Genomic DNA, 18,273 nt, shown 5'->3' with positions numbered 1-18,273 from the left:
AAATTAAAGTGCAGTTATACTGCACACATATTTTACGTAACATTAGTCAAAATACCAATGTCATACCTATGTATTACAGAAATATTTAGCACAAAAGGGTAAGACACAATAAAGATGTAATTTTTCTGTGCTGCTAATGCTGCCTTCGCGTGCTCTCGGACTAATCGTAAATATGAGTTTTGAATGTAAAAACTGCACAGGAATTTCCTCCGATTTTTAAACTTTGAATGCAATGAGCTTGTAATCATGATTTAACTAGCCTACGCCAAGACTAAAACATCAAACGCAGCGTGCATTAACACCATTGTGAACGAACCAATCAGACTGGAGGTCCCACCCAGTTTGGAGCTGGCTCCGACGTCCGTTTAAACCCATCTGTGATGCAATGATACGATACTAGCTACTTGTGGCATCACAATTAAACCAGAGCGGGTTTAACTTCCACAAGGTGTAGAATCCTCATCTGAAAGTATGCTGTGTCGTTTTCTTCTGTTCTGGATCTTACTGCGTTGTGCAGGTCGGTACAAAGATTTGATTGGCGTTTTGTAACTTAGTATTTCTGTGTGCAACACTAAACTTGATCACTTAATGCTATGATTTGATTATTTGGAAATAGTCTTTGCTTTGCCATGAGGGTTATTAAACTTAGACTCGTTCTAGGTTATGCAACTATTTCCTTCGTAGAAAATGCGTTTCGCATCGCTTTCTCGAAGTGAACATGTGTGCATATGTCTAATCAAGCAACCTGTGTGAGTTAAAGAACAGTTTTGTCAGGGAACTCGAGTAGTATGGCACGCAATTTCTCTCGTTCTGCTCCTGAACCACGCAGGATGGATCGAAACGGTCAGAGAACTGTGAGCTCACAACAGGTGGAATCTGTCCGATTCGCTTGACTACAGTGTTTTCATTAATATCTGCTGGCAAAACTAAACCAGACAACTTTTACAACTTAGAAAAGAGCTGCATTTTTGGAATTCCATTATTTATGTTTATGGTAGTAGCTAATAGTTGTAATGTGTATATTTTAATAATACATTTATACATATTCCAGGTTATATATATGATTCTGTTTGAAGTGTTTCGTTTTGAATAGCTGGATTTGTAGACCATCTGAGATTTCAAAATAATTTTTGGAACGTTGCTATTTTTGATAAAGATGTGAAACATTTAATCTTATCTCTTAACTGGGAGAAACAATCTTGGCTATGCAGCCATTTAATGAAACCCATATTGTTTGATAAATTCTTAATTATTCAGAAGACTCTATCTTAACCACAATGTCGCACACTTTTTTCTGTGTTGTGGGCTGCACAGACCCTGCTTTGTGTTTAGATGCGACAGAAGGTCACTGTCTTCGCATATACACAAAATGATAAAACGGAAAACTATTTCTGTTGTCATTTTCACATTTAGTTGAGTGAGTACAAAACTATAACCTTTGGCTTCTAAACAAACTCTTTCATAATCCGTCTGGGAAGTGGAATTGATAGTGGATGTATTATTTCAGAGGACAAGAACCCCCTACACTTCTATCCATAAATCATGGTTTGAAATTTGAGGGGGAAAAAAGTTGGACGAGCAGACATACAGTTTCAGTACTGATTGAGCACTGACCTTTTTTCTATTCAAGGACACGTTTTTTTTTTTTTTTTTTTTTGCAGTAGCCTGTTAACATTCTTTGTGAAGAGGGAGCTGCTAGAAATTTTTTTTCATCGTCTCCTTGCCTCCCTGCCCTACACTTCACACCAGGCTAAACTTTAGGCAGTCATTCATGTTGCAATTTAAAGTAATGATCTCATTCCATTCTAAAAACATTGCATGGATGTGCAACTTTTTAAATGTTGAATTTGAGTCAAGAGTTCAGATGCATAGCATGTTTTTCTCCATTCATCTTTGAATAAATGTCTGGTAACAAAAGAAGGTCAAGTGAGTGAGTATGAGTCCATACTGCTTTCTAATGTTGTTCTAATAACTTGCACTTGGTTTGATAAACTTTTTGATTATGTATCTATATCCAGTAGTCACAGGCAGATGGGAAAATGTCTACTGAGGGAACGGCATTTCACATATGCCAGTCCAGTTAAGAGAAGGAAAGGAAATCTCTTTTATAAATGCTGTTTTTGTCTAGTTTTTAATATAGTCATGATAAATATATGTAATTATCTGCTTAAAATATGCATTTCACTTTCAAAAATACCAGTATATGTAAATATAAATATATGTTTGACTTCGCTATAACTTTTTTTTGAGTTCTGCAAAAGAAAAAAAGTCATAGAACAACATGAGTGTCTGTAAATGATGGCATAGTTGTTATTTTTGATAAATTATCCCTTTAAAACATATCACAGAAGCATTATGAAAGGACCAAGGATTTTCCAGAGAGCCTTTATTCAAAACCTTAAATTAAATTAATGCCAAAGCCAGTTGGTCCTAGGAGTGGTAATTAGATCTCTGGTTATAGGGCTTATGATGAAGTAGGTTTGCTGTGCAGGTGTGGCAACCGTACATAAAGGAAGCCTTGAAGATGCAGACAGGTAAACAAGGATTCTCCGAAATTATAGTTTTCCTTGAATTACAGTTTGACGTTGTGTTTATGGGAAAGCAACTAAATCAGTAGTTATAGCTGCAGGGCGAATGTGTGTGTGTGTGTGTGTAAGCAAGTTTTTCAGAAAGAGTAAATGTTCAGAAATGGACTAAATTTCAGTCACAACTTCTTAAAAATGCTTATTCCATTGAATCATTTATCATATATGTATATACACATGCACATATAAATTTGTACTTACAAATAGGGCCGAATTTTTGAAATATTAAGTTACTAATGCGTTTTGAGTGTTTTCATTGCCTTAGAAGGCTGTGCCTGTTGTTGGGTGTTTTGTGCTTTTTTAGGATGTTACTCACTGGCTCAAGTCTACATGGCCTGTGTAATATTAAGTTCTCTAGAATGTGTATTGAACTGAACATTCTCCTTTAGTGTATCCCTGTTAGATTTTCTTTGCCATTTTGTTGTTCGTCAAACATCAAGTTGGTAGAGTAGAAAAGGTAGATAGGTTTGTCAATAGATAGGAATTTAAAGCTGCAGTAGGTAACTTTTGACGCTCTAGCGGTTAATAAACAGAACTGCTTGCGTCTTGCGGAAGAACATTGTAGCCGGAGCTACTTCTCTCTGTTTATGTCTATGAAGAATCACAAAGGTACTGGGTTACTCCGCCGCGGTACCCCCGAAGCAATCTAAAATAGTCCGAATATAAACACTTATTATAGGTACACCCTAGTGATTCAGGACAAGCTAAAAACACGGTTTGGAAAATGGATTCATGGTGTACTCGCTTATTATATACATTTTTCTACATTTTGAACACAAACAAAGTTACAGACCGCAGCTCTGATTGGTTGTTTCTTACCGGGAGCGGTGCATTTCTGCAAATGGCAATAGGACCACTGGGAGGAGCCAGAGGAGCTTGATTTTTTCACAGATTATCTGTCTCATATTCTACTGTCAGGACATAATGACAGGTTTAACAAATATGTAAAAAATATATTTTTACAAAAGTTACCTACTGCAGCTTTAAAGAGTGTTTGCATGTGTTTAACTCTGGCCGCCGGACATTTGATAACAGTGATTTCATACTTTCCATGTCAGGTTTGAGTATCGGTGCAGGCGTTGTCTATTGTATTGGAGGGGATTTCTAAAGTACAGTATCAATCTTTGGAAAATACTAATAATACATAGATTGGATCAAGGCCATTTCTAAAGAGTGATACTCCAGAATGCCCTACAGACAGGAAATATAACACCAGTCTAGTGTCTTATTGAAGGTAATATTCTTAAAAAAACTCCCATACACTTTGTTGGAGGGGCTTCGGGCATCTACATGCCAAAACATTTTGTTGTTGTTTGTATTCCCTTATGAAACAAAAATATATTGCAGTATATTGGAAAATATCATGTAATATATTAGGCATATATTCTTATATATATTTATTTTTTCCAATATATTGCAATATATTGAAAGCGGCAATCATTTGTATATTTTGCAATATATAATATATGTATCGTCAATATATTATTAAATGTATTCAAATATATAAGATATTAGAAAATAAAAAGGGAAAATAATATATTACAATATATCACAATATATTTTAAGAAATATATTGGTAAATATATTTTCCTTTCGTAAGGGTTGATGGTTCCACGAAGAACCTTTACCATCCAAGGAACCTTCTTAATTGCACAAAAGGTTCTTTATAGTGGAAAAAGGTTCCTTCGATTCTTAAAATAGTATTTATTTTTTTGTAAGAATTTTTTTCCATACTAAAAAAAAATAGTTCTTTTGAGAATGGATCTTTGGAGAACTAAAATGGTCCTTCTATGGAATCCCTGGAAAACACCTCTAGAGTGTAAAAATAGAACGTCTTGGTGATTTCAGGTTAGGTTTTTGAAGTACAGTCAGAAATCCCTCAACTAACTGCCTAGCAACTAATAAAAAACATGTACATGGGATTTTTGTGATTTGATCTGGTGCACTTACTGGAGGAGATAACATCCATCCCAGGAGAGCCAATTATTGTAGCTGGTGAGGAATGCAAATGTAAATGTTTAATGTGTCCTGATGTGCCCTGGACAAAAGCAAAATCTTTGTCTTTTTTATCATTTATTTATTAATTATCTATTATTTTATTTTATTTTCAAAATTTTCTCTTTTTTTGGACAAACACCTGGACTGGTAACAATTGTGCATTTCTGAAGTTTGTTTAAAGGGGGAGTGAAATGCTCGTTTTCACTAAATATCCTGTTAATCTTGAGTACCTATAGAGTAATACTGCATCCTTCATAACTCCAAAAAGTCTTTAATTTTATTATATTTATAAGAGAGAGATACGCTGAGTCCCAATTCGCCTACTTATACTACGACCTAAAAGTATGTACTTTTTTTGTGAGGAAGAGTTTCTTTTTCCTGTGAAAAGGGCATCATTGGCAATGCGCCAGTTAATTAGGCGCTCCGTATCTTCATCGGACCCTACAAGATAAACACGGTACTTTTTTAGCACAACATAAACCCAATAATATTATGAGACAATAAAATATAACTTTAATTATGGTTAAACATTTGAATTCTTACACTTAAAAGATGAGGGCGCATCTCCGCTGCTGCATCCGGCTGCCATGTTTACATCACCGCAAAGCCATCGCAAAGCTCCTCCCTCCCGCACGCAATGGATTGTGGGCAATATTAGCACTTAGAGTGTGCATTGATCTGCACTTCGAATTCTAACCGGAAATAGTAGACCATCCGGGTATCTTTCGAATACTCTTTTCAACATACTACGATTTGGGACGTACTTATTCTAGTTTCGCATACTATTTAGGACGGATAGTATGCGAATTGGGACTCGGCAATAGTCTGTACCGTTTTTTCCCCGAAAAACACTAGCGCCTGGAGGCGTGGGCGGAGCTAAAGAATCACGAGCGCGAGTAGGCTTTTGCGTTGAGAGCGTTTGGAAGTTGTGACATTTAACGTGAGGAAAAAAACATCATCCAAAACAAACCATGGCTAACAGTTAGATTCAGCCGCAAATTTATGATCCAGAATCAGATCCAGAGGCTGAAATTTAACAAGAGCAGCAGCAGCAGCAGCAACGATGTCTCTATGTGGTATGTATTAAAACTGTATATATTTGCTTAGCGGTTTTGGAAAATTACTAAGTTCCACTTTGTCGTCTTTTTTTTTTTTTTTTTTTTTTTTTTTTTAAGGTGTGCATGTGGAAAGTGCAGTTTGATGACAACATTGCATGTTGTTTACTTGATGTGCTTACGCGCCGATAGCTAAGTTAACAACACAGAGATATTTGAAGCAGTTTTACTCACCGCCTGCGGTTCCAACACACGATCGTGACCCTTTTTCGTTGGGACTGCATTATCCTTAAGAAATAAACGATATGCAAATCCGGCGTCAAACTGGGCCTTGTTTGTAAAACAAGCATCTTCGAAATGCAGGGAACAAACAAAAACACTTGCACAACTCCGTTGATGCTCTGTAAAAATAAACTCCATCCACTGGTCCCTTAAGGCTGTTTTTTTTTTTGGCAATCTGTGCAGGGTTGTCTTGCCCTGGCAACCAAAAACACACTCCTTTTGTGACATTTCACTCTCTCGCTCTGATCAGTGAATGCCTCTGCTCTCAGTGCTCTGCTATACGGGAGCGCGTGCTTTTCCGGGAGAAGTGCCCTTAGGACCCATATAAGGAAATTCCGCTCCATCTAACGTCACACAGAGCCATACTCGAAAAAAACTTTCCGAAACTTGTGACAAACCGGAAGAGGTATTTTTGGAACAAAAATACTCATTCAAACGTACAACTTAAATTTTGAAACTTTGTCCATGTTTAGCATGGGAATCCAACTCTTTAACAGTGTAAAAAACTCAGTATGCATGAAATAGCATTTCACCCCCCCTTTAAACCATAGACTGTATAAAAACATGGATATAGTGTCTGTGATGTCACTTTAAGGTTTCTGAAGAGAGTTTTTGAAGCTCAAAGTGGACGGAGTCAGCCGTCACCATCTTGGCAGTGTATCACCACGATAATTGAAAATGAGCAAAGAGGCGGGAGCTGGTTGCTGAAACCACACCCACCTAGCTTGACGGTGGTGACAGAAGTGCAATCCACCTGTCACTCAAGTGGCCATGCTCTTAATTATGCAGAAATGTATGGCTTAATATAATTTTAAATGGATGAGTTATACAAAAATTCACCCCCCTTACATTTGTCATGAAGGGCAAAATTAGTTATATAGATCAAAACCACTTTTTGTAGGAGGCTGTAAACAACTGGGGCATTTTAACATTGGGTGTCTATGGGACCGACTTCCTTTTTGGAGTCAGCTGACCGGAAGTTTGTTGCATGATATAAACTGGATTGTTAATGGTTAAATACCACAGACAGGCCCACTCCCACTGGCCAGAGCCCCCGAGTCATGATCAAAACACTGTTGGTTACATAAGAGGATAAATTCCAGATGATATTAATCTTTTAAAATATGCTGTTTCTAAGCTTTGAAAGCTTAAGTTTTATTCTGTCACAAAAAAAATCTTTATAACAGACAGATATAGACAAAGGTCTGATTGAGAGATCCTCCAGAATAGGTACAATTACAGTTCTGGCTGCTAAGTTATGTAGGAGATGAAGTATATCCAGCTAGTTGTTATCACAGAATAAACCTCAACAGGGTGGTTTAGTCTCATTTTGCAATAACAACCGGCTAGATGTACATCTCATTTATTACATGGCCATAGTTTAATATGCCAAATATGCGTTCTGTGTGAACAGCTTGGTTTCAGTTTGATGTAAACAAGATCTTCTCCACTTTGATGTTCTCTTTTTCCGCAATATTTTTGAAGAACATTGCAGCAGCTCTGCATCTGGATTGGCTAACAAGAAAATTATAATGCAATGAAACTTACATTGTCATCACATCTCAGACAGTAATTTTGGACCGATAGATTTTTTGACCCTCACCAGGCATTTACTTCTGAATTTCACCTTGTGGAATAGTTTGTTAAACATAATCTTCCTGAAAGCATTTTTTTTTAGATCTCAACATCAAATTTAGAACAAAACTTGTTTATATTTATTGCTTTGATTTTACCACAGTTTTAAGAGTAAAATATGTTTGAAATATATTGAAAATTTAAAGTATTTTTTTTTCATAAAAGTTTTTCACTTAAACAAAAATGTAACAAGTGTCTTCAATTAAAAGAGACCAAACGTATGCCTGTGCTCTAACAGGGCAAACATGGATTATAATTAATGCATAAATGTAATTTAGTACACTAAAATCTCAAAATATAGCAAGTGGCTTTTAGTCAAGGCGACTGATCAAGTTCAAACTATAGAGTCTTTGTGACTAAAACAATGGCGTCGCTGTAGTTCTATTTGGCTGCATCCTTCATGCTGTTCAAAGTGCCAGGATTCCCATGGTAATGAAAAAGATTTGAATTTCTAATGGGTGAAAATATTTGATACTGTATTAAATATTTTTGCCTATTCTAAAAAAAAAAGAAACCCTATGCAATATGCATTCATCAACCAATACAAAAGTCATTCAAAATTTCAGAGAGCCTTATGGGCTGCATGCTGTCCTTGAAGCTGTCAATATTTTAATGATTATTGTAACTGCATGTGTGTTGCCTTTGTGGAAGGTTTTGATGAACAGAAATGGAATAATGATTCCCTAAACAAAGAGGGGGTCAATATCAAAAGAAAATTTCACAATTATAGTGAACAAAATGATCATGTATATCAAAATGATGTTAAAATTTGCTGGAAATGTCCAAAAAGTACTCGTATTCGAACAACAATTAAAATTAGCAGACCTGTGCACTTGTTTGCATATGAAATAATAACATTAAAAAATTGTCAAATTTTAAACAAAAAAACTATTGGTTAAGTGACTTCTAACATGTTATCTACTAATGTGTTCAAATAAAGTTTTGACAAAAGAGAAGTTTTAAAATGATAAACCTCACAATTCAGTCTTTAAATCATTTTTTTTTTTTTTGAAAAGGATGAGCCAAACTGTTAACTTTAAAGGCATTTCATCTGCTTCATAAACCGTTCTACATAGGCTACCTTATTATTCAAAGTGTTGAGATTTTTTTAGAAAGCGCATTAGCTTTGTTTTCCATTTACCGATTAAGATTTACAACAAACATTTCGTCCAGTTTTCACATTGGTTTAAACACACATGGCAGACAGGCCAAAATGTGAATCCTCTGTCTGACAGCAGGAAAGAAGTTTATTTATTCATACATTCTTTCATGCAATTTCTCACTGCATTCTGCCTTCCTTCATGCTTTCATGAAAAAAACCAAACCTGTGCCTTACGTGAGACTGTTACTAACTTTGCTTGACTCTGAGCAGTATTTACCACAAGTGTTTGAAATCTAAATAGTCAAATACTGATAATTTTATTATAGTTTTATTGATAATTCAAATATGAAATGTTAACACTAACTGTCGTACATTTTTAATCAAGGTTTATCATCAACCTGGTGATCATTTCATCCCTACAGCAGTGCATTTCATCTTAATGGACTGAGAAAGATTATGCATGTCTTGCTGTGAGATGTCTGTCTGTAAATCTGTTTATGTCGCTTACATTTCACATTTGCGGTCCACATGCAGCAGGACTTGTTCACACAGATCAGGAATGCTATTAATCTTTCTTCTGGTGTTTTTCAGAGTCTGTAGAAAGCTCTATTTAATGTCCTAAATTATTGGAACTGTGATGTTCATTTTTTCTCAATTGTAAACTGTACGTTTCCTATAGACTGTTCCACAGTTGCATGTGCTTTTATTGTTTATAGTTCATCGAACAAGCACGAAAAACACTTCAAGATCTGTAAAGCTTATTTGGAATTTGCGAAATTATTTCAAAATGAGTATAGTGTCCTGAAAAAGGGATTCTGTACATGTTGTTGAATATGCAAATTTGTGCTTCCTCAAAACAGCCTCTCAGTTGATCTTGCTTTCTGCAGATTGCTTTAGCGTCACGGTCCCCTCCAGTCCTGTTCTCGGGGTGCGTGGAGCCACAGCACATCTTCCCTGTGCATATGAACCAGTCTCTGGCCTCTCTGATTTGGTGATCACATGGCAACGGGAGGAAAACGCACAGGTGGTGCACAGCTTCTACTACGGGAGAGACCAGCTCGGTAGACAAAACCTTGATTATCAAAACCGGACAAAGTTAAATCACCAGGACATTCCTCAAGGAAACGCATCCCTGAGTATAGCCAGGTTTGGACTGAAGGATGCAGGGAAGTATGTGTGCATAGTGAGCAACTCCAAGGGAACTGACAGAGGAGTGGTGCATTTGGTCTACGCAGGTACGCCAGTGTTATTTTAGTACAGTATCACTGAGATACCATTGTAGCTTTTATTAATAGCTTTTATTTTAAAATATTTTTTTCTTTCTTATATTTTAGATTTATATTTTATATTCTTGTATATTTGTTTCATTTTAATTGTAGTTTGTGTTTTCATTTTATGTTTAAAGGTCTGTATGTTTTATCATTTTTATGTCAGTTTTAGTTATTCTAGTACTAAATGAAATAAGGTTGCTTTTTAAATTCAATTAAATGAGTTTCTTGTACTCTGTACAAATGCATATACCAAGTCATATGAATTCATATTCTGATCTGGTAAATCATTGTGTGTGTTTTGGGTCTTCAGCTTTCTATTCCGAGCCGAAGTTAAGCATCGTTCTCAATTCCCCCGATGTGACTGTCCAGTATGAGATGGAGGCTTACCCGAGGCCAGAGGTCATGTGGCAGGGGTCAGGAGGTCAGAACCTCACTGGCGATGTGGAGGTTACATCTGAATCAGACGGAGGAGTGTTCTACTTAAAAAGCAGCTACAAAACCCAGAGTCCAGTGTTAAATGTCACATTTACTCTTGAAAACCCTGCTGTGCATCAGAAGCTACAGAGGCATGTTAACATCAGCTATGGTAAGCATTTCTTTCTGGGATAAGAATGTATTTGATTGTATTTCATCAATGATTTACTTTGATTTGATTGTGTTCAGTAGTTTTGTATAGCTAAATGATTAGTTGTGAAACATTATTATAATTTAAATGAATGGTTTTCTATTTGAAAATATTGTAAAAAGTAAAAATAGATAGTTTGCTCCTCAAGAAACATTTCTAATTATCCTCAATGTTGAAAACATTTCAGATGCTTCATATTTTTGTATAAGCCAATTAAATTAGTTTTTCAGGGTTCTTTGATGAATTGATAGTTCAAAAGAATCACATTTAAGGGCTGTAATGATTCACTCGTTTTCTCAATGCATCGATTACTAACCCTGGCGATGCATAAGCCTATGCATCGATCTTGGATTTTTGAATTATGCATCATCAATTTCGGACCGTAATCGATTAAAAAAGCCGAGAATAAAAAATTGTGATCTCTATAGTGATTCAATGCTTTCAAAATATATGCACATTAAATTACTACAAGCACAAATTAATGGAGACCTTGAACAGTGTTCAAGCTAAATGAATACATGGGATCTCTCTTTAGTGGCCAGTAATTCTTAAATTAAGTAGTTTTGCTTTTCTGTCATTTTTTAATGGCTCTTGGTCATACCGACGATGTTAACTGAGCAGTCAAGGGTGCTAATTTATTGCATTGACGGAGCAAAAATGTGAGTGTCTAAAGCATATGCATAGTTCCATTGAATGATAAATGTGTTTTAACAATTTCGTTCAACCGAATGTACGAAAGGAACTGTTAAAATAACCACATCATTAACAATGACCTTGAACTAAGAGTGCCAGGTGTATCTGATAATCAGATGCATGTAAGTAGCGTTCTTTGCTATAGCAAACTGACATCATGCACATTTTCTTTCAGGATCATCATTCGCCAATGGATAGCAAAAGTTAAATTCTATAGTGTTTTATTTTATGAAAATGAGATGAAGAAATTTTATCACTAAAAGAGAAGTGATCTCATGCTCCAAGAACTTGCCAGGAAATGCCTAATATGGACAAAGCCATCTATCGCTGCAGCTAAGATGAAAAAAGCAGAATGAACTGATGAAACGTAATGACAATAAACGCAATAAATATATACAATTTATGAATGATTAAGTGCTAATTGACATCATTTATTACAGTACAAAAATTATAAAGCATATTTTCTGCCTAATTCTCAGCTTACAATTGAAATAATTGTTTGTAGTATATAAAACAATCCTAAAATTGGCAATTGGAAAAAAAAACAGCTAGATTACAAATGTTTGATTATTGTCCAGGAGTGTATTTGATTTCTCATAGCAAATTCATAGTGTAAGAGATAAAAATACATGCATGCATAAAATTATTGTATTTGACATTTCTGTCACTTCTAAATGATAGCTACAGCTCTGGTGTGACAAAATGTAAGCATATACATAATACTTTTAAATAGGGGTGGGCAATATAGCCTCAAAATTATATCAAGATATTTCAAGAATATTTGCGATAACGGTATTTATGACAATATAGACAATGTACTGTTCCCCTTTCTGTTAAACATATTTTATTGGACTGTCTAGTTTTTCATGTACAGAGAAAACTCTTATGAAGTGAACTCGCTTAAAGAGTTTAGTAAAAGTTTTAGATTTTCTATCGCATAGATGTGATATAATATAAATATGTGACATAACTTGTGTTTGTTTGATTGCTGGTTTTTAATATTTCTGTTATACTTGTATTTTTTATTATTGTTTTTGCATTGAAAATAGCCTTTGATGCTGACATGCCATTAAATTAATATATACTATACTATGACTATATAGAAAAAACTAAGTTTTATTGGTGATTGCAGCTGGCGGACAGCAGAAATTATTAGAGCTACTGTCATCGATGACAGACTACCTAATTCGAAATGTAAATCTATCTGGCTTTCGGCTTCGCTAACATTCAGATGTTTTTGCTTACTGCTCTGTGCTTTGCTTCTTATTAATATTTTTACTTTAGCAGATTTAGCACAGTGCTCAAACAAGAGATTTTTTTTGGCACAAACACTAAAACTAAAAACTCTATGGGACTGAAATAATACTACAGACAGAAGACTTTGCCTTCCGCTGCCAGCAGCTTACATTCCTGAGATGGGAAAACAGCTGCCTACATTCAAACAGAAGTGAGAGAAAATATCTCCTGTTTATATACTTTTTGCATGAACTGCTGCAAACTTCTACAAAGAATTGTGGTTCTTGAAACAAAGTTACATCCTGGACTTCCAAAACAGGTGGAACACTCAGCAGCCCAAAAGTCATGAACCCTCTCAGCATACAGCCGGTGAGTTTCATCTGTCTACTGAACAGTTTATACCAAGTGTAGAGGAAGAATCTGAAACTGATCGCCATACTTATCAATGGCACAAACAGGGATTGAGACCCAAAGGAACACGAAAAATCAGATTCGACTATTATCAGAAACATTAGTAGCAGGTCTACAACAACATGCTGCCTTCCTCAAGCAACGGTCTCTGATGTGAACAAGCAACTTCGGAACATTCTGATGAAGCACAAGACTGCAAATCAAATCCTCATCCATGTGGGAAAGAATGATATTCTAAAAGAGCAGTCAGAGCTTCAGTGACCTCTTTGAAACACTTCGAAGACTCAAAGTTCAGTCATTCATCAGTGGACCACTCCCAGCAAGGGGAACAAATATGTTTTACAGATGCTTGGGCTGAACACTTGGCTACAAAGAACTTGCAGTATAAAAGAAGTGAATTTCATCAATAACTTTAATCTTTTCTGGGGCCATAGGCAACTGTTTAAACCAGATAGGGTTTAAACAAATTGGTGAATGAGTGCTTAAGGAAAATATTTACTTTTCCCTTTGTCATCTTTCAGCAGAGTGTCAATTCATTCAGGACACACACACCTGGTCCGAGGCATCATGTGGTTGACACATCCCACAAGGACACTGAAAACACCACGCCCTTATGAAACAAAAATATATTGCAGTATATTGGAAAATATCATATAATATATTAGCATATATTCTTATATATATTTATTTTTTTCCGATATATTGCAATATATTGAAAGCGGCAATCATTTGTATATTTTGCAATATATTATATAATATATGAATCATCAATATATTATTAAATGTATTCAAAAATATAAAATATTAGAAAATAAAAAGGGTAAATAATATATTACAATATATCACAATATATTTTAAGAAATATATTGGTAAATATATTTTCCTTTCGTAAAGGCGCAGCCACAACAAGCACTGCTCATGGTCACTATCCTGAGTCCTGCCAACAGAGCTCCTCACAGACCGATTGTGATGTATCAAAACCATTCCAAGACTCAGCACCCAAGGACGACTTTCTGGAAAACAACCAGGGAAGCCAGGACAACATATCACAGTCATTGGAAACACAAGTGCCACAGCCCCGCTCACCAGACACACTATCCCTCTCTCCAGCATCTCCACTTCTGTGCTTCTCACAGAAAATGGAGGAACTGGTGTATGCTGGGACCAAACTCTCCCACTCATTCACTGGAAGCCCCCAGATATCAACTAAAAAATGCTGGGCCCCTCATCCGACGAAGCCTGTGGGCCCTGCTCCTGTGAGAGCTCTCCGAACGCTGCCACAAAGACACAAAGCACTGCTATCAAGTTAGCATTTTTAAACATTCACTCACTAAAAAAGAAATAATTTCTAATCAATGACTTAACCACAAATAATCTGGATTTTATGTTTCTAAACGAAACAAGGCTAGAAGACCGTTGCAGTGCAACAATCCTCAATGAAGCAGCCCCTCCTAACTTTACTTACATGAGTGTTTGCAGGACTGTTAGGAGGGGTGCAGCTGCTCTATTTAAAGATGTTTATCAATGCAAGCATGTGGTCGATACTTGTCTTTTGAATATCTAGGGATGGTGCTGAAAGGTGCTCCATGCATTCGGTTTATTATAATCTACAGGCCTCCAAAAACCTCTCCAGCCTTTGTTGAAGAGGTCAACTTGTATTAACCAGAACACTAGTGTGCCGTTTATGGAGGCTATATCTTTAACACCAAGCATTAATGCAGACTCTGTTGATATTCTCCTTGATTCTTTTAACTCAAAAGTTAAGAATGTTATTGATTTTTGTTGCTCCTGTAATAGTCTATAAGAAAATTAGCAGACAGAAATCAGTTTGGCGAAGACATTGCAGAAAAGCAGAACGGATGTGGTGTAAGACGAAACTTGAAATTCACTATAGCATCTATAAAGACAGCCTTCATGCTTTTAATGTGAAACTAGCCACAGCTAGACAGAGTTTCTTCTTAAACCTTATAAACAGTAACTTAAACAACATTCGTACTCTTTTTGCTACTGTTGAGAGACTGACAAACCCAGCCCAAGTCAAGTAAAACTAACCTAACATAAACTTGCCTTCGCCTTACCTTGCCTATTGTCATAAGGTGGCAGCAGCAGCTGTGTGTTCGACTTTAAGCAGCCTGATCTCTGTATGATGTCAAAATACTGCGAAAGTGACTTACCCTTTATTTACCCCTAATTGAAATCTTGGGTTGCATAAATTTCTAGATATGCCATGTCATGCCATATCATCTAACCTATGGTTCTCAAAGACTTCTGTCAAATTTGCCCTTTGACTAAACATTTAAAGTGGCCCTATTATGCCATTTTTACGGTTCCTAATATTGTTTTGGAAGTCTCTTACAGTAGGATTACATGCAAGCAAGGTCAAAAAATGCTTTCGTTTTCTCAAAATATGCATTTAATCTCAAATCATTTTCCAGTGATTCTCAAACGATTTGTTTGAAGCATTTCAAGATTCAGTCTCTCTAAACCCCTCCTTTCCGTGAGCCTGCTCTGGTCTGATTGGTCAGATGCCTAGTCTGTTGTGATTGATCTACGGCATACAGCGGTGTCGGAAACTATTATATTCAGTTTAGTTCAGGTTTATTTGTATAGCGCTTTTTATGATACAAATTTTTGCAAAGCCTCTTTACAGAAAATTACGGTACTACAATATATTTAGTAGTAGTTTATCAGTGGTGACTGTCAGTAAATGTATATATGGCAGAAATGTACCAAAAAATAAATTAAAGACATAGTCAAACAGATGATGAACACTATTCACAATTATTATATGATGCAATGAAACGTATAGCAAAATTTGGTCGTTCAGTATGTTGTTTCAGGGCATCATCTGAGGTCCTCTGAAGGGGTTTGTATCATCTCTTCTCAGGTGTTCTGGATCCAGACTGAAGCTTGTGTAAATCCTAGTTACCACGGGATGTAAATCCCATGTCAAAACAGAGAAACAAATAGAGACATTATAGTCATTCCTAACATATAAGCAAGCAATAAAGAAAACAATAACTCTTATATTTGATTATATGTACAAATCTTAGTGTGATATTCAAACCGAAGAAACTTTCTTAACTTTCCTTCCGGTTGCATCATCTCATAATACAGACAATGACCTGCTTTAGACCCTATTTATTCTACAGCATGTGATGCTAACTACTCTTCTTCTGTAGAGCTGCTGCAGGTGTCAGATTTTAGCATCTCATTGTCATCTTCATTTTCATCAGAAGCACTCACATTATTCTTACTTTCACACAAGACATTGTACATTATCTTCTGATGAACTACTGAAGATTTAATGTTTGAATTTACAGCTCTTCTAATCATTCCCACTACACAAGGCCACATACACAGCAAAAATTAAATCATGGCCAGGCTTAAAATCGCAATTAACCCAATGTATTCTGCTTTCTGCCAAAAACCCTTAAGCCAATTCCATCCCCAGTCATCATCGGCATTAACCTCACTAGCTGTCTGCCTGTTAATTGCATTAGTCATGTTCTTAATACCCACATCTATCACGTGGCCATCAGCATCATTATCAGGAATATACATGCAAATGCAGTTCCAACAAGTATACCCCCCCCCCCCCCAACCAGGAGATGCGGTGAGCTGGTCCAGGATAAGTCTGTTTTGCAGTCCAGTGAGCCTCAGCACTCGTGTTTCCTTCTTGACGCCCTCCCTCACCTTAGTAGTGTTCAGTTCATAACTCGTGATTTGGACTTCAATTTGAAGAAGGCTAACCCCCTGCGCCAGAATTTTCTTGCCCAACTTGATTTGTCTGCTCGATCTTTGAGTGAGGACACTTTCTTTTCGATCTCTCTCTTGGCTCTTTTCAGAGGATTTTTGGTTTTGTTATAAAAGTGGTCAGGTGTCCACACAGCCAATACCAGTCTTCCAGCACACTGGTACCATCGTTATCGGGCACATTGGCAGCTATTGTGTTAGACCTCTGTGTGTGAAAGTGATGTTAAGCAGACAGCTCATGCACATGTTTCACACAGCTCCCATAAAACACTGTGTGTTTATTCACCTAAGTCAGCCACACATTCCCCTTGGCACGGGGCAGCTGATCTATCACTATACTGGTATGTAGTCCTCTGGTGACGCTGGAACCTTCCTGCAGTGACTTGCGTGCACCCATGTAGCTCTCTCTGCCGCTTTCACCACAATGTGTTATCAGCAAGACCTGATATCATGCAAGACTCCTTCTGCTGGCTTGGGCATAGGATCCTTGAACTGCTGAGATATCTGAGAGGGAACAAGAGACTACTATTGATAGTAGTTTAGCATGTCATCTTCACACAAGGCTGTAGAGGACAGTGGTTGTGGTTCTGGTCCTACTCCACTGGAAGTTGTCCTTTCAAACCTAATTTCAAATGGACTCAAGTTAGACTTTATTCTTTTTCTCATTCTCACATACATTAACACAATGCGGAGTGCTTTTGCCAAACTTCATTAATTTGTTCTTTAATGTCACACCTGACTGATGGCTTCATTTGCAAAGGTGTTTCTTGAGGCATCATTTGCCCTCTGTCCACTTTGCTTGAGGCACAGATCATACATGATTGACAATGCCTATCCCCAAAGGAAATGAATCCCATTGTGAAATATTGATTTAGCGAATCGAACATTCCCCAGTGATCTAATCCATGTACAAGTTTTGCTTTGTGTGGGAAAAAGTGTTTTGGCAGACATGGTTTGTCTTCAGTGTACTCTGCCAATGATTGTTCTCGGCCTTCGTCCATTGTTTATTCTCCTCTGCTATGGCAAAAGCATGCATGAGTGTTCAGAGATTCAGAAGGGAGTATGAATGAGTTATTGTTAAATGTTACACAGGTAAAAGAAGGTTCTGTTGTCATAGCTGCATCGTTCGCAGTGGTATCAGCTTGTTACCTAAAACACAAAATCATCACTTTGTAATTTGTGACACATTTGTAGATAGCAACTGACTTTTGGGAGGAAACTTGCTTATAACAATGCTGCTATTTTATCATGGTTTAGCTCAGGGTTACTATCAGACTTTAGCAATTTCCTGTGTTTACACAGTCATGACAAGCCAAAATCATGACAAGCCCCAAAAGATCAAAGAGAATTTAAATAAATAGTAACTGTTTGTCCTTCAGCAATTTTGCAAGCTTCCGTCAATGCTAGTCATGCAGGCGCTTGTGATGGGGAGCCGCAAGTATGGGGAGTGCTCCAGTTGTTATTGTTGCATATGCAGTGGTTGCAGCTAAATTTGCTCTGTTTTGCCAGTTGTTTGGGTCTCTAGATGCTGAACCATCAATGAATAAAATTAAGTCAGCATAAATATGGTCTTGGTGCACTGACCTGTTCAAATGAGGCATAACAATCATGTTCTTCCCCATCC

The 18,273-nt window shown here is 36.7% G+C and overlaps 1 protein-coding gene across 2 annotated transcripts in view; it reads left to right on the top strand.

Annotated features, from left to right (window-relative positions):
- Positions 1 to 344: 344 nt before the first annotated feature.
- Positions 345 to 18,273, top strand: part of LOC113072576 (CD276 antigen-like) — a 26,181-nt gene continuing 8,252 nt past the window's right edge. Inside the window, exons 1-4 of one of the 2 annotated variants that reach the window (XM_026245564.1) lie at positions 345 to 517; positions 9,545 to 9,892; positions 10,239 to 10,514; positions 11,422 to 11,624. In XM_026245564.1, the coding sequence (XP_026101349.1) occupies positions 472 to 517; positions 9,545 to 9,892; positions 10,239 to 10,514; positions 11,422 to 11,444 (693 nt within the window). In that variant the 5' untranslated portion in view covers positions 345 to 471 and the 3' untranslated portion in view covers positions 11,445 to 11,624. Of the gene's footprint in view, positions 518 to 9,544; positions 9,893 to 10,238; positions 10,515 to 11,421; positions 11,625 to 18,273 lie in introns of those variants that run through there. The other variant, XM_026245563.1, reaches the window with a different exon arrangement.

Source organism: Carassius auratus, unplaced genomic scaffold (assembly GCF_003368295.1).
Source record: "Carassius auratus strain Wakin unplaced genomic scaffold, ASM336829v1 scaf_tig00009534, whole genome shotgun sequence".
In the NCBI taxonomy this organism is placed as follows: Eukaryota; Metazoa; Chordata; class Actinopteri; order Cypriniformes; family Cyprinidae; genus Carassius; species Carassius auratus.
The sequence above is the reverse complement of the archived record's forward strand: the minus strand, read 5'-3'. Positions and strand labels throughout refer to the sequence as shown.